This window comes from Lepidochelys kempii, chromosome 10, assembly GCF_965140265.1.
Source record: "Lepidochelys kempii isolate rLepKem1 chromosome 10, rLepKem1.hap2, whole genome shotgun sequence".
In the NCBI taxonomy this organism is placed as follows: Eukaryota; Metazoa; Chordata; order Testudines; family Cheloniidae; genus Lepidochelys; species Lepidochelys kempii.
Window position 1 is genome coordinate 44983378 of NC_133265.1, and position 19786 is coordinate 45003163.

Genomic DNA, 19786 nt, shown 5'->3' on the forward strand with positions numbered 1-19786 from the left:
CTCTCAGGGCTTGTCTACAGGAACATAATTTGTGGCCAACTGGCTGTAAATTTACACTGCATTAGTGTACAGCATACTAAGTGCCCATGTGGACACTACTGCTGGGCACTAGAAGTTCCCTAGTGCACTTTAATCTACTCTCTTTCAAAGTGGTGTAGATCAAAGTGCACTAAGGAGCTTCTAGTGCACAGCAGCTGGGGCCACTTGGACACTCAGCGTGCCGTATGTGAGCGTGGCCTTCATTTACATCCCAGCTTGCCCTGAACTAAGCATTCATTTAGACCAGTGGCTCTTAACCTTTCCAGCCTACTGTACCCCTTTCAGGAGTCTGATTTGTCTTGCATAACCTCAAGTTACATTTCACTTAAAAACTACTTGCTTACAAAATCAGAAATCAAAATACAGATGTGCCACACCACACATTACTGAAAAATGGCTTTTTCATTTTTATCATATAATTATAAAATAAATCAATTGGAATATAAATGGTGTACTTCCATTTCAGCGTATAGTATATACAATAGTATGAACAAGTCATTGGCTGTATGAACTTTTAGTTTGTACTGACTTTGTTAGTGCTTGTTATGTAGCCTGTTGTAAAACTAGGCAAATATTTAGATGAGCTGATGTACTCCTGGGAAGACCTAGGTGTACCCCTGGTTGAGAACCACTGATTTAGACAAGCACACAGCAGTAGACTACATGACAAGTCAGCCAATGAAACACCCGTTAGCTGTATTATTATCACCACAAAACACACACACACACACACCCCAGTGCTACTAGGGCAGGACACTTGGTATTCCTTTCAGGAGTGTCACATACACCATAGGGCTTCAAAATGTATAGACTTGAGACTAATTTGTATTTGATTTGCTCAAGTTATATGGTTTCCATCCTCTCTCTCTTCAATGAGGAAAAACAAACAAGGCTCTGGACTTTCTGAACTTATGTTGGTTCTGTGGAGGTAGTAGTGGACTGACTGCACATATCTGAAGCAGTGAGGGTGTTGGCCATATGTGAAATCTCAGACAAAGATTGTAGAATACTTTCTTGTTCTGATATGAAATGTGACTAATACTGATGTAGGTGAGGAATGCTGAGACAAAGTCCTGAGCAGAGAGCTGAGACTGAGGTCAACTGATGTCTAAGGCTTGAGTTTTCAGATTCCCATAGCATATGGACAATTAAGCAAAACTTTATTTATGAAAAGTGAAGGTGAATGACAAAGGTGCAGTTGAAAATGCACGAGAACCAGCACTAGTTCAAAGAGGACAAATGAACTCACTGTGCACCTGAAAAAAAACAGTCCGGAAACAAAAGTTCGGGGTTAACAGCTCAGACTGCTGTTGCCTGAAGCTGGAGGAGCAGGGGAAGACCTCTTTGAAAGCCATCTATTGAGTATGCTGTGATTCACAATTCACAGAATCAAGAGGTCTGGTTTGAAATACTCTTGGATTCTGTTGTGAGGTAAACAGATGGATATTATTGTACAGTTTGGTTTTGGACAACACAGCTGTAAGAAACTTGCTTCCCCATGCTCAAGCCCTAGGGGGTTATGCTCTCCAGTATGCACTCCAGTATGGGGTGAAAGGAGAAGGCTCGTGCCAGAAGAATTGACTGAAGAGGATATTTTACTCTAGTGTCCAGAAAAAGTTAACACTCTCATTACGGATTTATTGGCAGAAGAGAGTCTGGTGAGACGCTACTTCCCTGGGCAATGCCCTGGGTAAGTTAAAAGTTGCATGTATTACTAGTCTTGTGGGGGTTTTCCTCCCAAAACTCGAATGAACTATTTGCAGTTTCCTCGAGAAGTGGCAATATGGAGCCGATAAAGACATGCACCTCAGGAGTCTTCCCCTAGGACTCAAAGTACTTCTGAAAGGGATCAAGTGGCCAGGAGTGTTTGAATTTTAAAAACATTGTGGAGACTCTAAGGGTACATCTACACTGCATTAAGAGACCTATGGCACCGAGTCTCAGAGCCCGGGTCTGACACTGGTGGGAGAGAGGGCAGGGTCTCAGAGATCAGGAGCTAGCACAAGACTTAACATCTACACTGCTACTTTTAGTGCCACAGCCTGTGCCCCAGAAGCCTGACTCAATTGACCCGGTGCCACAGTTTTTTCTGTGCAGAGCAGACCTCCACTCAGATTTTCCCCTTTATGAAGTTACTGGCATAGAACAGTCTGGGGAAGCAATGCCACCCTTCCTCCTCCACCTCTCCAGGGCTGAAGGAGGTCATATTAGCTTATATGAATGGAGCGCCTTTTATCCCAATACACTTTATAGCAGTGATTCCTAATGGTTTTAACTGGAGTCTCCCTGGGACACAAACAACTGGGAATACCCCCCACCCCATGCTGTTATCACCTTTTCTCCTGTCCATTTCATAGAATCATAGAATATCAGGGTTGGAAGGGACCTCAAGAGGTCATCCTGTCCAACCCCCTGCTCAAAGCAGGACCAATCCCCAACTAAATCATCCCAGCCAGGGCTTTGCCAAGCCTGACCTTGAAAACCTCTAAGGAAGGAGATTCCACCACCTCCCTAGGTAACCCATTCCAGTGCTTCACCACCCTCCTAGCGAAAAAGTTTTTCCTAACATCCAACCTAAACCTCCCCCACAGCAACTTGAGACCATTACTCCTTGTTCTGTCAACTGGTACCACCGAGAACAGCCTAGATCCATCCTCTTTGAAACGCCCTTTCAGGTAGTTGAAAGCAGCTATCAAATCCCCCCTCATTCTTCTCTTCTGCAGACTAAATAATCCCAGTTCCCTCAGCCTCTCCTCATAAGTCATGTGCTCCAGCCCCCTAATAATTTTTGTTGCCCTCCGCTGGACTCTTTCCAATTGTAGTGCGGGGCCCAAAACTGGACACAGTATTCCAGATGAGGCCTCACCAATGTCGAATAGAGGGGAATGATCATGTCCCTCGATCTGCTGGCAATGCCCCTACTTATACAGCCCAAAATGCCATTAGCCTCCTTGGCAACAAGGGCACACTGTTGACTCATATACAGAAAGGCCGAGAACCTAGATATTACATCCTCTGCCCACTCTCCCCCACCCCAACAGGAGCCTCTCATCCTTTTCTGTCTGTTCTCCACTCCCTTCCCTCATCTTCTTGTTTCTTGCTTATTCCTTCTCTCTCTCTCTCTCTGATGTGTATGTTGCTTCATGCTGCTGGCGATGATCTTCTCTGTCTCCTCTCGTGCTTGCTCCCCCACCCTAGTTTTTATTTATATTGCAGACATACCAGTTAGGGATAGAGGCTTCATTGTCCTAGGCACTGTGCAAACCACAGAAAGACACTTCCTGCCGCAGAGAGCTTAAAATGGAATTACTACCAAGCATCATGCTGATCGGGGTGCAGATGTCTCTGAAAGAGGCAAGCTTGGCAGCTACCTACTGCTAACAGAAACATGTCTGCAGTTGGGAGTGGTGTGGCCAGTGGCACACTTATTCTTACCCTGAATTGGTTTAGCTTCAGTGTCTAGCCCTTGAATCACATTATGCCTTTGGCTGCTAGATGTTTTAAGGATAAAATCCATTAATGATTGTAAGGTGCTCCAATATTACCCCGGACAGCCACAGAATCACTGTGTAGATACTTAGACATAAGTGAGTGCACTAAAACCCACTGAAGATGAAAAATGAATAGACCTAAAGGCAGCACACAGAGCAGTAACTCAAGCTTTAATTGCTGCTGCAGCAGGGGGTTAAGATCTGATACTGTTGAGATGAGCTACAGCCTACATTAAGTTCCATACTCCAGACAAGCTTGGAGTTTTAACCCTCTTGGTCTCTAGTAACGGAAGGGGAAGAAGTCAAACAATGGCTGTTGGAAGCTCTGATATTCCCTGGCACAAAATGACAGATATAGCTTAACAGGGTAGGTGGCTGCCCTCTTCATGACAGATTGAGCGTGATCTCCTCAGTGTGCCAATAATCATTTAGTTACATAGGGTCTTGTGCTCCCAGGTATCCTGGCCAGCCTACCTGCAAGTTTTTACTTTTCTAGGAAGAAAGGCCCAATGTATAACTATAATCAGAGAGCTCAGCTTAGTTCTGCACTACTTACAAAGATTAAAGGTTAGCACATACATTAAATGCTATAGCATTCTGAAATAGCCATATGACTCCCATCACCTCCTTCTGAGTTGGGTACCTGTATCTGAGAGAAGAACTTGCCCCAACAATTCATTTTTGTTTTAAATGGAGAAAAATAATGTTTAGTTGCTTCTGGGAACATAGGATAAATCACTGATACTTGAGAGTATAACTGCGTGTTAAGTCAGTCAATTAACCCAAAGTTAAGCAAAAGATCTTCACCCTTATCTATGGCTTGGCTAATAGTGGGCTAAAATGAATTACTCTTTAATTATGCTTTGTCAAAACGTGCTCTGCTGCAGAAATAATTTTCCATGGTACAAAATGCTTTTGGGAAGGATAAATATTCTGAGCACCTGATCACTCTGAGCCAGATACAGACACCTTAGAGAACAGATTTCACTTAGGAAAGTACCTAGTAAAGTACAGTGAAGATGAATCCAAACTCGTTTCTGGCGCCATTCCATTCTCTGGTCTTGGTTTTGTATAATTTGTCCTTTTGAAAGAGCACACAGGAGCAGCTCGTGTACAGAACTACAGACTGAGGCAGGAAGTCTATTGGCCCAAGTTGTTCTATGGAACTCAGCTAAACTGCAACATACCGTCTGTGACCTGGCCTCTTATAGCTAACAGTGAACATCTCAAATCCAAACAGCATGTAGCCTTCTGCCAAGAACAGAACAGGGAGGGGGTGCCACAAAATAAGAGCAAAAGAGAACGGGAGAAGGGGAGTGACAAAACCAGCAAAAAATCCCCAGAAAACAAGAGAGGGAAAAGGGAAGGAGAAAGAAAATGGACAGAAAACAATGGCTGTTCTATTCACAAGGAGATGTGCCTGCGAACCGATGGGGAACCTATTCCAAAGAGGTCAGATTTTGACATGGGATTTGTAGTCTAGGTTGACTTTCCAGATATATTTAGTTCTTTTAGAAGATGGGAAGGAGCACTGGAAAATGTTTCCAGAAGAAACTGATTACACCACAGTGGAGAAGTCTGGTGATCAAGTGGACTTTGTACAGCTTGTCCAGTGTCACCATTTCATCATGGAGAATGCCCACAAGGCACAAATCTCTCCCAGAACAGAAGGAAATTAATAGCAGTAGCTCACAGAGTTACCCTGGCCATACATATCCTCAATAAGGCATAAACACAGGCACAGAAATATAGCAGGGAATTATATGTTGAGACAACTTTACCAACACGGGTACAAGAGAAACTTTCCCCCATCAAACAATGGAAGTAGAACAAAGTACTCTCTGGCAATATAGGAAATGGTCTGAAGATGTGTGCCTTCAGCCAGTATCTTAAGCCCCACACAAGAGTCTTGAATCAGGGTCCTTCGTGATGAATGGGCAGAGGCTCCTCATCCCTTCTGGCTCGGGAGGCAATCTTGTGGTAAGTTCGTATAAGGCCATATGTAAACCTCCAGGAGCTGGGATGACTTAGAGAGAGTACCATACCTCCTGCTACTTACTGGCTTTGGAGCCAGTGTTTTTTGTTGGGCTGGGGTGGGTAGTTGAGGGAAGGGAGTTAGTTACCTGCACATGCATATCAGGTGATGTGGCTTGCATCTCATTCATTTATGGTGGAGGGGAAGGGCAGGGCTCTCATCCTCCTGATGAGCCTAGGATTGGCACATGAAGTGATAAGATTTCCAGGTAAGAAACCCAGGCTGCAGAATGTGATCTCTGTTCATAGTGCTCCTATCTGATTTCTGCTTTGCTGCATCTCTCCTAGGTTTGTTTGTACATTGTTTCGAGTGCATGTTTCCACCTTTTTCTTTAGTTAATTTCTACTATGCCTCAGGTTTGGGATGTTTAACAGCACTGTTTTGACACCATATTTCTCCCTCATCTAAACCAGTAGTTGAGGCCAGGGTGCAGTATCACAAGTTGCGTACGAGCACAACACAAACTGCTGAGAGGGAGTTGTAGTTCAGTACTGAGGTGCATCAGAGTACCACTCTGGACACAGATTGGCCAGCAAGGCCTTTCTGGACATTACTGGCATTATGGTAGCACCTAGAGACCCAACCAAGGATTACACTGTTACTTGTTTGTACAGCCAGGGCAAGGGAGGATGAAGTAACAAAATGATCAGAGTTTAACAAAACAGAAGTTTCAGTTCATTCCTTATCTAATCAAGGCCAGACTCATGCCCTTGTAGACATCATGACAGAGGCAGGTTTGAAAGGATTACAGGGCTGGCACCTTTAGAAATTTTGACATGGAAGGTTTCCTAAACAGAGCAGTATGGGAAAAGGCACACTGGTGTTTGGGGGAGAAGCAGACAGGCAGACTATAGAGGTTGTCATCGCTGAGAGAAAGCAGCAGTTAACAGCTTGACAAATGGCGATGTCACTAGATCTCTATGGTGCAAGGCTGAAACTCTCACAGTATGTACATGAAACTGGAAGTCCCTGTGGTTCAGCTTCATCTGCCCATACTCACAGACCCGACTGAGTTAAAAGGACATGTCATTTAAAAGCCATATTCTTGCTTTAAATAGCATCCTCTCCCCTTCAGGAGTCAGAGGAAGCAATCTGCTGTGGAGTCCTTGGTCTGTGAGACACTCATTTTCCTGGCTATGCTGCCCTTTGTGACAAGCAGACTCCCTTAACAGTCAGAATTGAGCTATCCAGCAGCCCACATATCACAAGGTCAGTTTTTCACAAGGGCACTTCCCACTTAGCCCTGGTCTACACTAGGACTTTAGGTCGAATTTAGCAGCGTTAAATTGATGTAAACCTGCATCCGTCCACACGATGAAGCCCTTCATTTTGACTTAAAGGGCTCTTAAAATCGATTTCCTTACTCCACCCCTGACAAGTGGATTAGCGCTTAAATCGGCCTTACGGGGTCGAATTTGGGGTACTGTGGACACAATTTGACGGTATTGGCCTCCGGGAGCTATCCCAGAGTGCTCCATTGTGACCGCTCTGGACAGCACTCTCAACTCAGATGCACTGGCCAGGTAGACAGGAAAAGAACCGCGAACTTTTGAATCTCATTTCCTGTTTGGCCAGCGTGGCAAGCTGCAGGTGACCATGCAGAGCTCATCAGCAGAGGTGACCATGCAGAGCTCATCAGCAGAGGTGACCATGATGGAGTCCCAGAATTGCAAAAGAGCTCCAGCATGGACTGAATGGGAGGTACGGGATCTGATCGCTGTATGGGGAGAGGAATCCGTGCTATCAGAACTCTGTTCCAGTTTTCGAAATGCCAAAACCTTTGTCAAAATCTCCCAGGGCATGAAGGACAGAGGCCATAACAGGGACCTGAAGCAGTGCCGCGTGAAATTTAAGGAGCTGAGGCAAGCCTACCAGAAAACCAGAGAGGTGAACGGCCGCTCCGGGTCAGAGCCCCAAACATGCCGCTTCTATGATGAGCTGCATGCCATTTTAGGGGGTTCAGCCACCACTACCCCAGCCGTGTTGTTTGACTCCTTCAATGGAGATGGAGGCAACACGGAAGCAGGTTTTGGGGACGAAGAAGAAGAAGATGATGATGAGGTTGTAGATAGCTCACAGCAAGCAAACGGAGAAACCGGTTTTCCTGACAGCCAGGAACTGTTTCTCACCCTGGACCTGGAGCCAGTACCCCGCGAACCCACCAAAGGCTGCCTCCTGGACCCGGCAGGTGGAGAAGGGACCTCCGCTGAGTGTACCTTTTAAAATACTATACATGGTTTAAAAGCAAGCATGTGAAAGGATTAATTTGCCCTGGCATTTGCGGCTCTCTTGGATGTACTCCCAAAGCCTTTGCAAAAGGTTTCTGGGGAGGGCAGCCTTATTGCGTCCTCCATGGTAGGACGCTTTACCACTCCAGGCCAGTAACACGTACTCGGGAATCATTGTACAACAAAGCATTGCAGTGTATGTTTGCTGGCGTTCAAACAACATCCGTTCTTTATCTCTCTGTGTTATCCTCAGGAGAGTGAGATATCATTCATGGTCACCTGGTTGAAATAGGGTGCTTTTCTTCAGGGGACACTCAGAGGTGCCCGTTCCTGCTGGGCTGTTTGTCTGTGGCTGAACAGAAATGTTCCCTGCTGTTAGCCACAGGGAGGGGAGGAGGGTTGAGGGGGTAGCCACGCGGAGTGGGGAGGCAAAATGCGACCTTGTAACGAAAGCACATGTGCTATGTATGTAATGTTAACAGCAAGGTTTACCCTGAAAGAGTGTAGCCACTGTTTTATAAAATGTGTCTTTTTAAATACCGCTGTCCCTTTTTTTTTTCTCCACCAGCTGCATGTGTTTCAATGATCACAGGATCTTCTCCTTCCCAGAGGCTAGTGAAGATTAGAAAGAAAAAAAAACGTACTCGTGATGAAATGTTCTCTGAGCTCATGCTGTCCTCCCACACTGACAGAGCACAGACGAATGCGTGGAGGCAAATAATGTCAGAGTGCAGGAAAGCACAAAATGACCGGGAGGAGAAGTGGCGGGCTGAAGAGAATAAGTAGTGGGCTGAAGACAGGGCTGAAGCTCAAATGTGGCGGCAGCGTGATGAGAGGAGGCAGGATTCAATGCTGAGGCTGCTGGAGGATCAAACCAGTATGCTCCAGTGTATGGCTGAGCTGCAGCAAGGGCAGCTGGAGCACAGACTGCCACTACAGCCCCTGTGTAACCAACCGCCCTCCTCCCCAGGTTCCATAGCCTCCACACCCAGACGCCCAAGAACGCGGTGGGGGGGCCACCGGCCAACCAGCCACTCCACCACAGAGGATTGTCCAAAAAACAGAAGGCTGGCATTCAATAAAGTTGTAAACTTTTAAAGTGCTGTGTGGCATTTTCCTTCCCTCCTCCACCACCCCTCCTGGGCTACCTTGGTAGTCATCCCCCTATTTGTGTGATGAATGAATAAAGAATGCATGAATGTGAAGCAACGTCTTTATTGCCTCTGCAAGCAGTGATCGAAGGGAGGAGGGGAGGGTGGTTAGCTTACAGGGAAGTAGAGTGAACCAAGGGGCGGGGGGTTTCATCAAGGAGAAACAAAGAACTTTCACACCATAGCCTGGCCAGTCATGAAACTTGTTTTCAAAGCTTCTCTGATGCGTACCGCGCCCTCCTGTGCTCTTCTAACCGCCCAGGTGTCTGGCTACGCGTAACCAGCAGCCAGGCGATTTGCCTCAACCTCCCACCCCGCCATAAACGTCTCCCCCTTACTCTCACAGATATTGTGGAGCGCACAGCAAGCAGTAATAACAGTGGGAATATTGGTTTCGCTGAGGTCTAAGCGAGTCAGTAAACTGCGCCAGCGCGCCTTTAAATGTCCAAATGCACATTCTACCACCATTCTGCACTTGCTCAGCCTGTAGTTGAACAGCTCCTGACTACTGTCCAGGCTGCCTGTGTACGGCTTCATGAGCCATGGCATTAAGGGGTAGGCTGGGTCCCCAAGGATAACTATAGGCATTTCAACATCCCCAACAGTTATTTTCTGGTCTGGGAATAAAGTCCCTTCCTGCAGCTTTTGAAACAGACCAGAGTTCCTGAAGATGCGAGCGTCAAGTACCTTTCCCGGCCATCCCACGTTGATGTTGGTGAAACGTCCCTTGTGATCCACCAGAGCTTGCAGCACTATTGAAAAGCACCCCTTGCGGTTTATGTACTCGCCGGCTTGGTGCTCTGGTGCCAAGACAGGGATATGGGTTCCGTTTATGGCCCCACCACAGTTAGGCAATCCCATTGCAGCAAAGTCATCCACTATGACCTGCACATTTCCCAGGGTCACTACCCTTGATATCAGCAGATCTTTGATTGCGTGGGCTACTTGTATCACAGCAGCCCTCACAGTAGATTTGCCCACTCCAAATTGATTCCCGACTGACCGGTAGCTGTCTGGCGTTGCAAGCTTCCACAGGGCTATCGCCACTCGCTTCTCAACTGTGAGGGCTGCTCTCATCTTGGTATTCATGCGCTTCAGGGTAGGGGAAAGCAAGTCAGAAAGTTCCATGAAAGTGCCCTTACGCATACAAAAGTTTCGCAGCCACTGGGAATCGTCCCAGACCTGCAACACTATGTGGTCCCACCAGTCTGTGCTTGTTTCCCGAGCCCAGAATCAGCATTCCACAGCATGAACCTGCCCCATTAGCACCATGATGCATGCATTGGCAGGGCCCATGCTTTCAGAGAAATCTGTGTCTATGTCCTGATCACTCACGTGACCACGCTGATGTCGCCTCTTCGCCTGGTATCGCTCTGCATGGTTCTGGTGCTGCATATACTGCTGGATAATGCGTGTGGTGTTTAATGTGCTCCTAATTGCCAAAGTGAGCTGAGCGGCCTCCATGCTTGCCTTGGTATGGCATCTGCACAGAAAAAAGGCGCGGAACGATTGTCTGCCGTTGCTCTGATGGAGGGAGGGGCGACTGACAACATGGCTTACAGGGTTGGCTTACAGGGAATTAAAATCCACAAAGGGGGTGGCTTTACATCAAGGAGTATTTCAGGCAGGACTTCACGGAGGGTTCCAATAAGAAATGGTGCACCTAAGTAATTGTTCTTATTGGAACAAGCAGGTTGGTCTGGCCTCTGATTGATACATGGCTAGATTTACCTTGCTGCACCTTCTCTGTGAGTGACTGCAGTGTGACCTAGAGGAATGAGTCCCCTAGACGGGGGAGGGGGGGAAGCAAATGAGTACAAAACAAATCTGGTCTATTTCTTGTTTTGATCCACTCCATCTATCTTTTACATCTTTGGCTGGCAGCAGACAGTGCAGAAGGATTGCAAGCCATCCACATCTCATGGCTGCTCGGCAGAAGATGGTACAATAGGACTGCTAGCAATCCGTATCGCCTGCCTGCTCACCATAAGATGGTTCAATAGGACTGACTGCAGGTCTGAAGAGAATGATCTGGTCAAGTCACTTCTAATGTAGTCCCTGCACCCATGTCTGCCCAGGCGCTCCTGGCCAACGTGGCCAGGAGCACCTCAGACATGACGATGATGGCTACCAGTCCTATTGTACCGTCTGCTGCCACAAGGCAATGGGTTGCTGCTGCTGTGTAGCAATGCAGTACCATGTCTGCCAGCACCCAGGAGACATATGGTGATGGTGACCTGAGCAGGCTCCATGCTTGCCGTGGTATGGCGTCTGCACAGGTAACTCAAGAAAAAAGGCGCGAAACGATTGTCTGCTGTTGCTTTCACGGAGGGAGGGAGGGAACGGGGGCCTGACAATATGTACCCAGAAGCACATGCGACAATGTTTTAGCCCCATCAGGCATTGGGATCTCAACCCAGAATTCCAATGGGCAGCGGAGACTGTGGGAACTGTGGGATAGCTACCCACAGTGCAACACTCCGGAAGTCGACGCTTGCCTCGGTACTGTGGAAGCACTCCGCTGAGTTAATGCACTTAATGCACTTAGAGCATTTTCTGTGGGGACACACACACTCAAATATATAAAACAGATTTCTAAAAAACCGACTTCTATAAATTCGACCTAATTTCGTAGTGTAGACATACCCTTAGTGAAGCATCAACCAGGATTTTCTGTAATTCAGGGGCTCCTGACACCACACCTCATCACTCCCTCTTCCATCAAGGAAAAGAGGTGATTTTCAGAAAAAGAAAAGAAAGGTCCATAGAGTCCATCTAGAACATTCATTAACATGTCTACCTCAAGACAGACATTGGAGCTCACAGAAAAGTAGATTTTAAAAATTACATTTTAATGGTTGAAATGGTCTCTCGATTTTAAAAAACAGCCAGTGGAAATGAGCCATGCCAGGGTGTGCACTGCTATAGTGCTGCACTTTGCAGGGGTTAAAGGCACTTTACCTACATCTACATGCCTATTCTATTCTATCCAGGTTCATTTAGCAACCTCACCACCACAGTAACTGAGTGCCATCCAGCAGTTCATTAAATGGCACGACTAACATCTCATGTTTGGTATGTCCCTCAACCTCTTCCCAGGTGAAGAACTGTGTGTTTAGTGAAGTGTTTTTAATGAACATGCTGCTCTGCATTTATATCAGAAGGCTGGTCAAAGAAGTGCTCCTATGCTTGGAGTGAAAGCTGGCGAGGTTTGTGATGGTCCTTTGTTCCTGTGAGTTCATTCCACATTTGTGACTCAACACATTCACGAATATCCTAGGAATGTGCACCTTGCTGTGGCTAATTGCCAAAGTGCTCAATTGATGTGGCCAATAATGTAAGTGGTCAATTTATCTACTCCAAGACTGAAGTAGCAGGGGGAGCTGTAGGACATAGCAGATAGAGCTGTGCTGTTGGTCAGACCCAATACGCATGAGCAGAGCTGTCTCTTTCAAGAACTCTGAAGTTCATAATAGATACGTCGCTATTTGTGATTATATTAACTGCTCCAAAGCTGTAGCAATGGAAGCCATCTAAATCTAAGCAAATGTGTCAAATTTAAACCAAATGTTAAAGAAAGCTAGAAACAGAAGAAGAGCATTTTTAGATTCTGATTAACTTTTCACCCAGATTGAGAGCAGGTATATTGAACAAACAAAACTAAAAATGCAAATGTATCAAATTAGCAAGCTTTAATTTGGGGGGAGAATGAAGGACTGTAGGGGTTACTTCAAGTAAGTAGAAGATATGAGCAATGAGATTGAAATAGCTAATCAAAGATTGCAATCCAGTTCCCTGCCGCCTCACCCCACCATGCTACCTCAGAACATTACTCTACTCAAGCTGTTGAAGGTGAGCCTTATCCTGGCTAGAGGAGGAGCACAGCCACACAGGCTGAATGTCCTTGTTCAAACTGGGTGAGAGTCTGAATATTAGGCAGTTACACACAGGAAAAAAGGAGCCAAGTTTTCTTTAAGCAAACTTGTCCACCCTTCAACTAGGAAATCCTGAACCTTGCTGAGAACTAAACAGAGTCTGCAAAAGGAAGCAGAACAGAGAGTTAATCAGTCTTCTGTTTTCAAAGCTACAGCATCTGTCTTTTAAAAACATTCAGCACAATTAGGTCTGTGCTGGCTTGTTTTAATTTCCACCTAGCAATAGTCGCTAACAACGGCACCTTTCTAGTCAGAGGTTCACCCTTCTCTCTCTCTCGTAGCAGTAGGAGATATATGCTCCTATTAGTTTCCTGATTTAGGATAACAGGGGAAGGGAATCTCCTTTAGAACAGGGGTTCTCAACCTTATTCTTTCAGGGCCCCCGCAACATGATATAAAAACTCCACAGCCCACCTGTGCCACAACTGGTTTTCTGCATATAAAAGCCAGGGCCAGTGTTAGGGGGTAGCAAGCAGGGCAGTTGCCTGGGGCCCCACAGCACAGGGCCCCGATGAAGCTAAGTTGATCAGGCTTTGGCTTCAGCCCCAGGTGGCAGGGCTCAGGGCCCTGGGCTTCAGCCCCATGTAGGGTGGGGCTTTGGCTTTCTGCCTTAGGCCCCAGCAAGTCTAATGCTGGACCCACTTGGAGGACCCCCAAAACCTGCTTACAGCCCCCCCAGGGTGCCCTGGACCCCTGGTTGAGAACCACTGCTTTAAAATACCTTAGCAAAGCATTGAGTGACACACTGCTCCTCCCTCAGATCATACAAAGTCAACAAATCCAGATCTTAAGTCTTATTTTTACCAGGAAGGTCTCTTCAGGACCTCCCTTTGATTAAATCCCTTCCCCCACTTTCTCGGGTCAGGCTGGACTCTCACTTGCTTCAGGAGTACCATCCCGATATACATAAAACTACTACTACAGATGCACTTCCCTTGAAATGTATTTCACTGCTATAAATCAAAGACAAAGTTAGAAACAGTACTGTTAGAATCACATAGGCCTCTAGATTCAAGAAGTGGAGAGAAAATAGACATGCCAGAGAGCTGCTCCTTATAATAGAGTTGCATGGACTTAAATAGGTAGCTGAAATAGTAGCTTACATTAAGGGAAACACACCCCTGCCTCAGAGCTTAGAATCTTCTTACTTTCAGAAGAAATTCTTTAGAAGAGGCCATTAGGACCAGACCACTGGGTTATGGCTATGCAGCACAGTGCACCTTGAACCAGTTTAGGAGTGGCCTTGATTCTCACTACCTGAGCTCATGAGGTACATTGCAGAGATGATACACATGGAATTGGAGGAAGAGTTCCTAACAACTCTGACCATCCTCTTGCCACCTACCGATTCACAGAGTAACCCAGCTCTGCTGGAGAATAAGCATATTGACTGTAGCTGTTTAAATGGAAAAACTGCAGAGAGAACAGGACCTACGACATGCTGCCTGGTTTTGGTGCCTATGGTTGGTAAAAGACTCACTTGCATGCCGGGGAGTAAAAATAAAACAATCACTCTTGGAGTTCAGAAGGGTTCACTCTACCCAAACACACATGCCCCTAGAAGTTTCTTTAAGTGACTTTTTGCAAAGAAGTGGTTTGATCAGCATTTAAGAGGATCATCTCTTGGAGGAGGAACTGTTATGTTTGTACAAGATGAATTCCAGAGCAAGAAATTACCGCTTAATTATTTTCCAGTCGAATACTTGGATGACGACACCTCAAACACCTTGAGAGATGGGCTGTTCATTCTCAGCATTATGCAGGAATTAGGGACACTGCTGTGCCATATACTAGCAGGGTTTATTTAGGGGGGAAATAAAAAGAACAAGGAATAAGTAATCTTCAAGTGTCATTATTAGGACATGAAAGATGTGTTATGAACTAGAAATATATGCACTAATATGCCTGAAAGCTAAACCAGGAATGTCTTCCAGGCAGTGAAAAGTAAACAGGAGATACTTTGTGTATGCACACAGTGTCAAAGTCTGTTGGCAGGAGCAGGCAGTCAGAAGCTGCCACCCAGATTAACTCAGCATGAAGGGACTACAGTGTATTTATTAACTAACATTTTAAAGCAGGTTACTATGGAACCCCTGTTACACAGCAATTTGCACTAATAAGCATGCATAAAAATAAACATTCACATGCAACTATTTTAAAAATCCAGCTGCCAAAAAGCAACACTTCTCAGGAGGGAAATACATTCCTGTTTTATGGTTAACCCACAGCTTTAGAAGTATTTCTGGTCTAAATTTGTTGTTCTTCCACTCAGAGGATAGCTGCATGAACAAGAAAAGCTGAGCCTAGACAGGTTATGGCAATAAGCATTGTTAAATCCACACCAACAACAAAACAGTTAATATGGAATAGCTGAGGACACAGTCTATGGTGTAGGGACTTTAACAAAAGCAGCATGCAGATGGAGAGAAAGGCCCAGTGAGCCGAGAACCACTCACTGTGGGAGGTATGGAGTACCAACAGCTCTAACAAGGAACTATCAGTTCCAGTGATCTGCTGAACTTCTGATATGTTCTGCATTAACATAGAAAATCCAAACTCTCAACAGCCATGAAATATGAAAAAGACATTAAGGAAAAAAATGGAGAAGGTCATAGACTGACTTTTTATCCTTAAATTTGGAAACAGAGCCCAGCAACCTTCTAGAATATATATATATATAACAAGAAGAAAAATGATCCACTTGAAATTGTAGACTTTTAAATCCATACACCTAGGTCATGCACCTCCTCAATTCTATTATGATAAACAGCATTTCAGTAATTTTTCTCACTTACAGAAAATAAAATTCAGTTCAAACTATAACCTTCCTAAATTAAGAGGAAATTTACTTGCTGGAAGTGAGATAGGTGTCAACATCAATGGCCTCCAGACATCCCATAGGTGGATGGAGGGAGGAATAAAACACTGACCTACTTTTGTGAACTGGAGTGTTTTAAGCCTTCACTTTATGCATATTAAATTTTCTTAAGAAATGAACTTCACCAGAGGTTTTTACTCCTCTTTCCCTCCACACAAACAGGGGCTGGGGGAGGCATTATGGAAATACGCTAAAGCAAAGACAGTGGTAAGTAACGCACCGGATTTCGAAGAGCATGTTGCTGTGACGGTCGATCCCTATGTGCGTGGCTGTCTCTAGTTATTGCAGATGCCCCGGAATCTACATGAATGGACCCCACTGGAGTAGGCTGCAAAATAAAGCACCCATTATACATAGAAACCAATGCGTTGCCTAGGTTCCACTCCCACGCTACATGCATAGGCTCTACTACTAGGTTAGCTGAGATTCAGTGTGGAAGACCCAGGAAAATATAGGCCTAAAATAGTTTGAACAGCCAAAGAGAATCACAGCAGATGCTGTAAAATCTCTATGAGACTCAAAGGCTTGCTGGACATTTACAGACACTAACATCTAATGGTACACTGAAACACAATACTGTTATATATTGTGACAAAGCTTTGTCCTTGCCTCCGTGGGTCCCGTGTTTCCCGGCGGACTTCGCTAGCCTCAGAGGCTCACTGTGACCCTCCACGTAACCCTTCTTTCTCTAGAGACAAGGGTCACAGTCTACTGAGCTGTTTTCATCATAAGCCAGCAAGGGAGGTGAGGAGAAGTTATCCTTCCTTGCACAGACTCTGTTGTCTCCCAGTCTCAGTGATTAATCAGGGGGCAAAGGTGGGGGGGGGAGCCCGGGCCCACCCTCTACTCCGGGCTCCAGCCCAGGGACCCTAATAGTATCAGCTATGGTAGCTGACCTTTTAGAAACATGACATGTACAATTCCCTGGGCTACTTCCCCCACAGCAACCCTCCCTTCCTCAAGCTCCACTTCACCCTTACCTCAGGGCCTCCTTCCTTGTGCCTGATATGGTGTGTACTACTCAGCCTCTCCAACAGCGCAACTTCCTCCCACAGCTCCTGACATGCACACCCTCCTGACTGACTGGGAGGCTTTTAACTAGTTTCAGCCAGCCCCTAATTGGCTTCAGGTGTCCCAATCAACCTAGCATTCTCCCTGCCTTCTGGAAAGTTCTTAATTGGCCCCAGGTGTCTTAATTGACCTGGAGCAGCTTCCATTTCACTTAACCTGGTACCAGGGATTTGTTTAGCCTGGAGCTAATATATCTATCTCCCACTACTTTTCTATAGCCATCTGGCCTTGCCCTGTCACATATTGCCCCCTCTGCTCAACACCATAGAGTTGGGCAACTTGGGATGCCAGGCAGTATGCTCGTGACAGACCATCAGCGTTGCCATGGTGGTCCAGCCCTGTGCCGTATGCAGAACTGGAATGGTTGGAAGGATAAGAACCACCCTTGCATTCTTTTCCTTATTCTGCTGCATCCACTGGAGGGGTGCATGGTCTGTCACAAGAGTAAATCGCTGACCTAAGAGGTAATAACGCAGTGTCTCCATAGCCCATTTGACAGCAAGGCATTCTCTCTCGACTACTGCGTATTTCTGTTCTCTTGGGAGAAGCTTTCTGCTTAGGTAGAGGATCGGGTGTTCCTCTTCTCCCACCATTTGCGACAGAACTGCTCCCAACCCCACTTCGGAAGCGTCTGTTTGTACAATAAATTCCCTGTTAAAGTCCGGGGCTATGAGTATGGGGTCATTACAGAGGGCCATCCGAAGGTCTGTAAGTGCCCCCTCTACTGAGTTGGTCCACTTTACCATGTCTGGACCTCGGGCCTTCAACAGGTCCGTTAGGGGACTTGCCCTAGTGGCGAAGTGGGGAATAAACCATCGGTAGTAGCCTACCACACTTAGGAACGCATGGACCTGCTTCTTTCGGGTCGGCTGGGGCCAGTTTTGAATTGCCTCTAGCTTATTCGTTTGGGGCTTCACTATGCCCCTTCCCACAATATATCCCAGGTACCTAGCCTCTGCTAGCCCTATGGAGCATTTAGCGGGATTAGCAGTGAGGCCAGCCCGCCTTAAGGTGCGCAGTACTGCCTCAACTTTCTCCAAGTAGGTTCCCCAGTCTGGTGTATAGATGATGACATCATCTAGGTATGCAGCTGCATAACTAGTATGGGGGCGCAGCAGCTTATCCATGAGGTGCTGGAATGTGGCTGGGGCCCCATGTAGCCCAAAAGGGAGGACAGTGTACTGGAATAGCCCATCTGGGGTGGTGAATGTTGTCTTTTCTTTAGCTTCTTTGGTCAGAGGAATCTGCCAGTACCCTTTTGTCAGATCCAGTGTAGTCAAGAATCGGGCACTACCCGGTCAGTCAACCAGTTCGTAGAAGTGTGGTATGGGGTATGCATCAAACTGGGATATTTCACTCAGTCGGCGAAAGTCATTACAGAATCTCATGGTACCGTCAGGTTTAGGCACTAGAACAATTGGACTGGACCACTGACTGTAACATTCTTCAATAACCCCTAATTCTAACATTTTCTTTACTTCGGCCTTGATTTCTTCTCTTTTGGCTGCTGGGATTCAGTAGGGTCTCAGTGTTACCTTGGGTCCGGGGATCGTGCGGATATGGTGATAGGTCTCAGTTGTCCACCCTGGTTTTGTAGAGAACACATCTCTGTTGCAATTAATCATGTCGGCTGCCTTGATCTTTTGGATCGGCGTCAAGTCGGATGATATCCTCACTTGCTCGTGTAAATTATCCTCCTGGGGAAGGGTCTCCTGCATGACTAAGCATGCCTCTCGATCGTGCCCAGGTTTCAGAAGATTTATGTGGTAAATTTGCTCCGATTTCCGGTGGCCTGGCTGCCACACCTTATAGTTCACCTCTCCCATGGCTTCGATTATTTCGTAGGGTCCCTGCCACTGGGCCAACAGTTTACTTTCTGCTGTGGGCACCAGTACCATAACCTGATCCCCTGGTTGGAACCGTCGAAGCTTTGCTTGGTGGTTATAATGGGTTAGTTGGGTCTCCTGTGCTCTCTCCAAGTGCTCCCGTACAATGGGCGTAACCTGGGCTATCCGATCTCTCACCTGCAGTACATGCTCAACTATGAAGAATTAGTAGGGGAAGCAAAAGTGGATGGGAATCTGGGAGGCAGTGACCATGAGTTGGTTGAGTTCAGGATCCTGACACAGGGAAGAAAGATAAGCAGCAGGATACGGACCCTGGACTTCAGGAAAGCAGACTTCGACTCCCTCAGGGAACGGATGGGTAGAATCCCCTGGGGGACTAACATGAAGGGGAAAGGAGTCCAGGAGAGCTGGCTGTATTTCAAGAAATCCCTGTTGAGGTTACAGGGACAAACCAGCCCGATGTGTTGAAAGAATAGTAAATATGGCAGGCGACCAGCTTGGCTTAACGGTGAAATCCTAGCGGATCTTAAACATAAAAAAGAAGCTTACAAGAAGTGGAAGGTTGGACATATGACCAGGGAAGAGTATAAAAATATTGCTCGGGCATGTAGGAATGAAATCAGGAGGGCCAAATCGCACCTGGAGCTGCAGCTAGCAAGAGATGTTAAGAGTAACAAGAAGGGTTTCTTCAGGTACGTTGGCAACAAGAAGAAAACCAAGGAAAGTGTGGGCCCCTTAATGAATGAGGGAGGCAACCAAGTGACAGAGGATGTGGAAAAAGCTAATGTACTCAATGCCTTTTTTTGCCTCTGTCTTCACTAACAAGGTCAGCTCCCAGACTGCTGCGCTGGGCATCACAACATGGGGAATAGATGGCCAGCCCTCTGTGGAAAAAGAGGTGGTTAGGGACTATATAGAAAAGCTGGACGTGCACAAGTCCATGGGGCCGGACGAGTTGCATCCGAGAGTGCTCAAGGAACTGGCGGCTGTGATTGCAGAGCCATTGGCCATTATCTTTGAAAACTCGTGGCGAACGGGGGAAGTCCCGGATGACTGGAAAAAGGCTAATGTAGTGCCAATCTTTAAAAAGGGGAAGAAGGAGGATCCTGGG

At 46.4% G+C, this 19786-nt stretch overlaps 1 protein-coding gene across 18 annotated transcripts in view; it reads right to left on the bottom strand.

The window, feature by feature from the left end:
• The window catches only part of CSNK1G1 (casein kinase 1 gamma 1), a 258268-nt gene that overhangs the window by 19448 nt on the left and 219034 nt on the right, over window positions 1–19786 (bottom strand). For 14 of the 18 annotated variants that reach the window (XM_073363224.1, XM_073363223.1, XM_073363217.1 and 11 more), the window contains one exon: window positions 15978–16085. The exons of 1 other annotated variant lie outside the window; for it this stretch is intronic. In XM_073363224.1, coding sequence (XP_073219325.1) covers window positions 15978–16085 — 108 coding nt within the window. Of the gene's footprint in view, window positions 1–15335; window positions 15412–15977; window positions 16086–19786 lie in introns of all 18 variants that reach the window. 3 more of the 18 variants (XM_073363221.1, XM_073363218.1, XM_073363220.1) reach the window with 1 other exon arrangement.